Source organism: Otolemur garnettii, unplaced genomic scaffold (assembly GCF_000181295.1).
Source record: "Otolemur garnettii isolate 467f Iridium unplaced genomic scaffold, OtoGar3 scaffold00101, whole genome shotgun sequence".
Classification (NCBI taxonomy): Eukaryota; Metazoa; Chordata; class Mammalia; order Primates; family Galagidae; genus Otolemur; species Otolemur garnettii.
Window position 1 is genome coordinate 5,105,082 of NW_003852496.1, and position 8,561 is coordinate 5,113,642.

Here is an 8,561-nt window from a genome sequence, read left to right on the forward strand (position 1 = left end):
TAAATTAGTTTCATAATAGGGGTGTGTACATTGGATATTTTTTCCTCCATTCTTGTGATACTTTGCTCAGAAGAACATTCTCCAGCTCCATCCAATAAGCATTATTTTCAAGTGACAATTGCCAACTGCATTTGCTCTGACAAGATAGTCTGTCCCTTGAAGCTTTGATGCCAGGCATTGATTTCTAGCTGTAAGTCCTAGACAGCATCTTCTTCCCATATAAGGCTGTTTTGTCTATATCTTAGTCCATTTAATGCAGCTATAAAGGCCTACCTTAGTCCATTTAGTGTTGCTGTAAAGAAAAGAGGTTTATTTGGCTATAGTTTTACAGGCTGTACAAGAAGCATGGTGCTGACATTTGCATCCAGTGAGGGCTTCATGCTGCTTCCACTCAGGTGAAATGGCAGCAGAAGGGGAGCCTACTGCATGGCAAAGGGGTGGTAGGGAAAGAAAGTGGCAGGCTCTTTTCAATAGCCAATTCTCATGGGAACTAAGAATGAGAACTTACTGCTGTGAGAACAGAACCAAGCCAATTATGAAGGATCTGCCCCTCCCCCAGCCTAGACACCTCTCACCACACCATCACTGGGAAGATTTCCAACGGGGGCCAAAAAAACACATCCAAATCATAGTAGTCTACATTAAATTCTGTGGCTAAAGTGCTGTGATGTCACAGCTCACAGCAACCTCAAACTCTTGGGTTTAAGCAATCTTCTTGCCTCAGCCTCCCAAGTAGCTGGGACTACAAGGCACCCACCACAATGCCCAGCTATTTTTTGGTTATAGTTGTCCTTGTTGTTTGGCAGGCCCAGGCTGGATTCAAACCCGCCAACTCTGGTGTATGTGGCTGGTGCCCTAACCGCTTGAGCTACAGGTGCTGAGCCTAGCGTTTCTTTTATAACAGACCTACTAGCAACAAACTCCCTCAGCTTTTGTTTATCAGGGACTGTCTTAATTTTTCTTCTTTTTTGAAGGACAGTTTTTCTCAATATAGAATTCTAGATTGACAGGTTTTTAGGGGTTTTATTTCTCTTTCATCACTTTAAATATGTCATTTCATTGCCTTCTAGCCTACATAATTTCTGATGATAAATTGGGTGTTAAGCTTATTGAGGATTCCTTGATTTTGATGAGTTGCTTCTCTCTTGTTGCTTTCCAAATTTTCTCTTTGCCTTTTGACAATTTTATCATAATGTGGGTCTCTTTGAATTTATTCTGCTTTGAATTCATTGAGCTTTCTGGATATGTAGACTCATGTCTTTCATCAGATCTGGAGGGTTTTAGGTAATTATTTTTTCAAATATTCTTTCTCTTCCTTTCTCTCTTCTTCTGAAACTCTCCCTATGTGCGTTTAGCATACTTGATAGTGTCCCACAGAGAGATACCTTAGACTCTATTAATTTTTCTTCATTTTTTTTTTCTATCTGCTCCTCTGACTGGCTAATCTCAGTTATCCTATCTTTTAAGTTTGCTGATTTCTGGCTGCTAAGATCTGCTGTTGAATTTTTTATTTTAATTTCTGGTTGATTACTTTTCATAGTTTCTGTCTTTTATTGATATAGTTTGTATTTGTTGAGACATTATTCTCCTGGTTTCCTTTAGTTCTTTTTCCATTGTTTGCTTTAACTCTTTAAGCATAGTTTAGATGTTGGCATGTAAGTTCAATTATCTGAGTTTCTTCAGGGTCAGTTTCTATTATTTTTTTCCTGTAAATGGGTTATAACTTCTTGTTTCTTTGCATGTCTAATTTTTGTTGAAAAACTGAGCATTTTAAGTACTACAATGTGGTAACTCTGGAAATCAAATTTTCCCTTTTCCCTAGAGTTTGTTGTTGCTGCTTTTCATAGTTTATAGTTGTTTGTTAGTGATTTTTCCACTCTTTTTATAAAGACTTTACCATTTGTCATATGTAGTCATTGAAGTCTCTGTTCACTTAGCTATGGGTAAGTGGTCAGCTAGTGATTTGACAGAGATCATTTAGAGCTAAATCCCCCCACCAAGAAAAACTCTCTGTCTTTGCAGATTGCAGACCACTCTTTTTATAGTTTTAGTCAGGCCATTTATAACTCTCCATTAGCTTTTACTTTCTGTTAGTACTTATACAGAGCACACAGGTCAGCCAGATGTGAAAGTATAGTGCTTTCTCTGGCCTTTTTGTTTTCCTTTTTAAGACAGGGTCGTGTTGTGTTGCCTGGACTACACTGCAGTGGTGTGATTATAGCTCACTACAACCTCAAACTCCCAGGCTTATGCTTCCAAACCTGGTATCTAGATTCCTGGTATAGATGGGAGCCTTTCAAAGTCTTGTTACCTATGTTTCAAGACTTTGAAAGGCTCCCTGACCTTCTTCAGCTTCACTTCAAGGCTTTTTGTCATGCCTATATGTGCCCCATCAGTCACCCTTGCCTCAGGAGGCTATGTGTGGTATCTTTGTCTTTAAATGCTTTTGACAAATACTTCTAAGGAGGGGCTGCTCCAGCCCTGAGAAAGTTCCCAGGCAGGTAAGATAAATTCAAGCCCTGAGCTGGTCCTTCAGGAACCTCCAGGCTGGTCAACTCACAACAAACTCAATTCCTTGAGGACAAGGTGCTTCTGCACCAGGAACATGGGCTGTCATTCCATAGATGCCACTAACAGGGATGTGGAGGATGGTAGCAAAGTAAGTTAAAACACCACAATGCTCTCTTTCCAAAATTTAGCAGCTTGTTTATTTTATTTTATTTTATTGCAGTTTTTGGCCAGGGCTGGGTTTAAACCCACTGCCTCCAGTATATGGGGTCAGCACCCTAATCCTTTGAGCCACAAGCACCACCCATCTTGTTTATTTTTTAAGCATTCCATGTGGTGATTGGTTTGTTTGTTTGTATTTTGTTTTTTGTTTTTTTAGATTCTGGAGCTCTGGATAAAGTTGATTCTGATAGTTTTTGCTAGCTTTATTGTTGCTTTAGTGGAAGGATGTGGAGTTCCAAAATTGGAGTGCCATTTTTGGTGGTTTCATTCCCCTCTTTTCATAACTTTTTTTTTTTTTTTTAGAGACAGAGTGTCACTTTATCACCCTTAGTAGAGTGCCATGGCAGTGTCACATAGCTCACAGCAACCTCCAACTCCTGGGCTTAGGTGATTCTCTTGCCTCAGCCTCCGGAGTAGCTGGGACTCCAGGTGCTCGCCACAATGCCCAGCTATTTTTTTGTTGTGGTTTGACCAGGTCTGGGTTTGAACCTGCCACCCTCAGTATATGAGGCTGGCGCCCTACTCACTAAGCCATAGACTCAGCCCTCCTCTTTTCGTAACTTTAAGAACAATTTCTACATCCTTTTCTGAGAATTATTTGCTCACTCCCTTTGTGCATATATTACTGAGTTATTGACTTTTTCTAATGCCTTTACAGGTTTTTACATAGTAGGGATATATCTGTAGGAGTTTCCATGTGTTCTTCAGTTTGTCAGCTGTCTTTGTCTTTGGTTATGATGGTTCTGCCTGGTGGGAGTTTGGGATTTAATTTCTTTTATATAGTTGACTTTATCACTCTTTTTCTATTATGACTTCTGGACTTCTGAGTCATAAATATAAAAGGGCTTCCCTGCTACAAATGTATAGAATAATTTCCCACTGGAAATTTTATGGCCTCTTTTCCCCACATTTAAACCCTTGATCACTTTGAATTTATCCTGATGTAAGTCATGATTAATAGATCCAACTTTCCCCCCCAGACCTGCAGGTTCTTGAACAAGAGATACTCTTAACAAGTTTGTTCAGCAAGTATTTACCCATATTAAATAGCCTCTGAAAAATTGTGAGTTGTAATGTGATTTACATCTATAATATAATGTAATTTACGTTGTTCTTGCTTTAGGATGCCCTGGTTTCCAAGCCCTTGCCACTTAATTACTGCACGAATTTGGATAAACTCTTCACCTGGAAGAAGCCTTCTGTTTCTGATTTGAAAATGGCAATAATGGTTTCTGCCTTACCTATTCCACAGGGTTGTTATAAAATTAACCAAGAATATGTCTTTTCCAAGGGCTGTGGATGCTATAAAATGCTAAACCTGGTGTCAGGTGGCAGTAGTGATAAAGATAAAATCACAGTAGCACTTTATGTGAATGGTGCTTATTCCACGTTAACAGTCTTCTCTCACTATGGCCTGACCCAGTGTTTGGCATGCAGTAGGTGCCCAATAAAATTGTTAGAATATTTTCTAAATCTATATTGAATCTTCGCTGTTTGTCAAGCACTACTACTTTACTCCACTGAGCAAAACACTCCAAAATACATGAATTTGGAGAACTTTCGCTCTAGTAGGACAGAGAAGGACAACAAAAGTCCATAAGTAAAAGACATGTTAGATAGCAAGCAATGCCATGGAGGAAAACAGAGCAGGGAACGGAAGAGCTTTGGGATAGGCTGGTGAGAAAGTCACGAAGAAGGTGACAAGTGAGTAAAGACTTAACAGAGGTGAGAAAGTGAGTAGCGTGAGTAGGGAAGAGCAAAGCAGGCAGAAGGAACAGCAAGAGCAAAGGCCTGAGGTTGGAGGATGAGCAGAGGCCAGTCTGGCCAGAGCTCAGTGAGAAAAAGGAGAGAATGTGGGAGAGTGAGAGAGGCACGGGGGTGACGGATGGCCAGACCTGCGCAGCCTTGAAGGGCACTGCAGTGACTTAGGCTTTTGTTCTGTGAAAGATAGAAAGCCACTGGAGAGTTTCAAAGAGAACAGTGACATGATGTGTCTTAGGTTTTAACAGGATCCCTCAGGCAGCTATGTGGAGAATAGGCTGAAAAGAAGCCAGGGAAGAAAACATGAGAGAGGCCCTTGCAGCATATGGCAAGAAATGATAGCAGCTCAGACCATGTCAGGAGTAGGGGGCAGGAACAGCAGTCAGGTTTCAGGTCTGTCCCAAGTGGAGACAAAACGGGCTGAGGGATTAGTTGGGATGTGTGGGGTATGAGAAAGGAGTTAGGGGTGACACCACGGTGTTTGTTGACTGAATGGATACATAAATGAGTGACTTGTAATTCCCATGTTGTACTTGAGAAATCAGGCCCAGAGAGGAGGGGAGGGGATGTATCTAAGGAGTGGTGCTGCTTGTAGGTATCAGGGGCCACATAGAATCTGCCCACAGCTCAGACCCCACAGTGGAGCCTTTGTCCTTCTGGAGCCAAGGGGGTTCACCAGCCTCTTACCTGCTAATAGCCCCACCCACTCTGCTCCTCCATGCAGAGGGAAGGCCCCCAAGACGCACAGCCCCACCAGGTGGGCAGCCTCACCCTCCGACTGCCCGCTGGTGCTCCGGAGGCTCGTCCGCAAGGAAGACACCCGGGCCGGCTGCAAGTGCATAGTGAAGCCACCCCTGGTCTCTGATGTGGAGCTGGAGCGCTTCCTGATGGCACCCCGAGACCCCAGCCAAGTGCTGGTGTTTGGGATAATCTCAAGCAAGGCCCCCAATCAAACAGCGCAGCTCCAGTGGCTGCTGGACCTACTCTACAGCCACCGGCAGCAGGGCCGTGCCTCCCCCTGCATCCAGGTGGGTCTGGGTCCATTGAGGAGGCATCCAGGGAAGACACCCTCATTGTTAGGACTGACTGAGCATGTGATCACCCTCCTAGTTCCTTGATCCTCAGGCCCTTTGCACACTTAGCCCACTATCAAACATTTCACCCCCTCTTCTTTCTTCCCCACTCACCCTCCTGTCCCAGGATGAATGTTACCACATCAGAGCAGGTGCCTCCTTCAGACCCTTGGGATAAAGTCAGGGCACCATCCTTTCCTTCCAGAGAACTCCACAGTTGGTGGCTATTAATGGATATGAGTATTCAGAGCAGAGACAGTGCTCACCACTGTATCCTTAGGGCCCAGTAAAGAACCCACAGTGACACACTCAGACACAAGCCACGCCCTGGAGGGCAGTTGTACACAGCAGCAGCCTCAGCAGGCCCCAGCGGGGGGCTGTGAGAGGACAGCTCCTGGTGTGCAGGAGCCTGGGGATGTGTGTCTGCTGCCTCCAGGGTTGGGGAGGGCCTCCCAGCATGAGCATGGTCTTGGCAGGTGAATGATTGTCCCTGGCAGAGGCAGTGGCCTATGCTAAGGTAAACAGGGGAAAGGGCCGCCTGAGGTCCCATTTTGTTGTGATTGAAGTCTCAAAGGAGTCTTTGGGCTAAAAGATTAGTCAGGGCAAGTGGAACCCACTCCCACCTACTTGCCTCGGCAGCGTCATTTCCAAGTGACAGGTCTTCATCATCCAGTGAATCTGTAGTCATTCCTAGCAGCATTCGTACAGCTGCAGGCTGGTCCCATCTCCAGGCCAGTGGGCGCATGTGAGCTGGTACTGTCCATGTGGTAGCTTTCTTCAAGCCTTCTTTGTCCTTGTGACCCCTCAAATCCATTGTCTCCACTCTCTTTCCCCTTTGCTGTTGCAGAGTTCTGGGTTTTCAATTCCAGCTGGGGTGGAGGTCTGTGTGGACACCTCTCCTGCCTCTCCTCCCAGGAGAGCTGCCCTCCTGCCCCCCATGTGCCCACCCACAAGCCTGCTTCTTGGCCGGGGCCGGGAGCTCAGCATTTGGAGCCCTTCTGAGCAGACACTACTACTTGCCTGTCACCATCTCAGTCAAAGGTAGCACAGAGCTGGCCACAAGCCTTTTAACTAGTCCCATGTGTCAAAGCCACATTTGTCTTCTGGAGTCTACTTCTGATTAGTTAAATTCAGTGAACACGTGCTGAGCACCTGCGCTCTGTGCCCATCTGTGAAGGAGAGAGAATCTCGGCCCATGTGCAGCTACTCATTGTTCACTCACTATTGTCACTAAGGAATGCTAGGGTGGCCCAGCCCAGCCATGCACAGCAGGAATGAGGACAGGTTGGCCTAAGGTGGCTGAATCCCCTGAAGGAGGGGCCTCAAGATAGGAGGACACTCTTGGAGGGTGCCCTCGGAGCTCAGAGGGACTCAGGGCACTGTCAGAGTGTTTTTGGTTAATGCGAAAATGTTCCCTGATGTTCTCTTTACCTGGTAGGTAGAACACCCAGTGTCATTCTGGGTCTTACATTTTAGACAGAAAAGTCACTGCAACTGAGTAGGACGGCTTGACACACCTGGAAGTAAAAGACAGACAAAACTGGAAGGCACCATAATGGCTGTATTGTAGATCCTTAGCATCCAGGAGGAAGGAGGGGAAAGAGAGAGCTTTACTCTGAATTGTCCTTGGGATGTGCGTTCAATTCAGGTCCTCTCATCAGATTTGATGACTGGCAGGAGTCCATCAGGGGAATAGAGGATACAGGAAATCTTCACACTGTGGAAAGTAGACTCATTCCTCTGAAAACAGGAATACCCAGGAACAGGGCTTCTCCCAAGATGAGGAAGCAGTCATGTTCTGCAGACCCCAGAGGGGTTGGCTAATGGATGTCACATGCAGGGGCAGACATCCCAGTGATGGCCTTCCCCACAGAGGGCTTTACACAGATCAGGGGACATGCTCTGGGTACAGTGGTGGGAGGTGTGCATGCAGGGCAGAAGGGCCCTTGAACAGGAGTTGGGCATGAAGAGTTGTGCAGGGTTCTAGGCCTCCAGGGGAGCCTGGCCCAGCTAAGAATGTTATAATCCTTCTTGACATGAGGATGAACATTTATTACCTTTCTGTCTTGGCAGTGCCAGCATGACCCCTACCGCCTACTGCGGTATGACCTGCACAGTCCCCTGCAGGAGGCCCCACCTCTGATGGTGAAGAAGTTCTCTGTGGTGCAGGGGATGATTCTGGTGAGCCAGGAGCCAGCAGTGGACTCAACTTGTCAGCCAGGTGGCACTGCCTGCTACCCCAGTCTCAGCAGGCTCTGCCCTGTGGGATTACAGTGTGGGAGAGAAAGGGAGCAAGTGGGCAAGGCCTGTGAGGTTCTTGCCACCCAGGATGAGGGCCAGAGAGTAGAAAGACTGACCAAGAGTCACCCGGCATATAGAGCAGGGCTGGACCCCAGCCTCACCCCACACATTCCCATTCCCAGAGACTGCAGGGGTGGGTGATGTTCAACCCAGAAAATCAAATTCTCTTTGTTTTTAAGTTGTTTTGCACTAAAAACAATAAGTTGTAAAAACTTACGCATTTTCATTGCAGAAAACTTGAAAAATTACAATTTAGAAAATATGTCGGGCAGCACCTGTGGCTCAAAAGGGTAGGACGCTGGTCCCATATGCCGGAGGTGGCGGGTTCAAACCCAGCCCCAGACAAAAAAAAAGAAAAGAATCGTGTCATAATATTACTTGGAGTCTCATTTATTCATCCAACAAATTACATACCTGCCAGGGCTATTCCTGTGCATTTTGGTGTCTGACCTTTGCAGTCTTTTTATACATAAATTCTTCACAATTCTTGTTAAATTAAAATATCATGAGCATTTTTTTCATGTCTTTAGTTTGTAAAACCCAATTTTTAATAATTGCCTAAGAGTCTGTCATTTTGTCTATCTGTTGAACATGGAGATGACTTTCCTTCCTTCCTTCTTTCTTTCCTTCTTTTCTTCCACTATCTCTCCCTCCCTCTTTCCGTCCCTCCCTTCCTTCTTTCCTTCCTTCCTTCTT

General features: G+C 45.4%; 1 protein-coding gene across 1 annotated transcript in view; it reads left to right on the forward strand.

Annotated features, from left to right (window-relative positions):
- CUNH3orf20 (chromosome unknown C3orf20 homolog) overlaps window positions 1–8,561 on the forward strand; it is an 86,719-nt gene that overhangs the window by 66,361 nt on the left and 11,797 nt on the right. Inside the window, exons 11-12 of the mRNA XM_003796268.2 lie at window positions 5,216–5,519; window positions 7,638–7,745. Of these exons, the coding sequence (XP_003796316.2) occupies window positions 5,216–5,519; window positions 7,638–7,745 (412 nt within the window). The remainder of the gene's footprint in view (window positions 1–5,215; window positions 5,520–7,637; window positions 7,746–8,561) is intronic.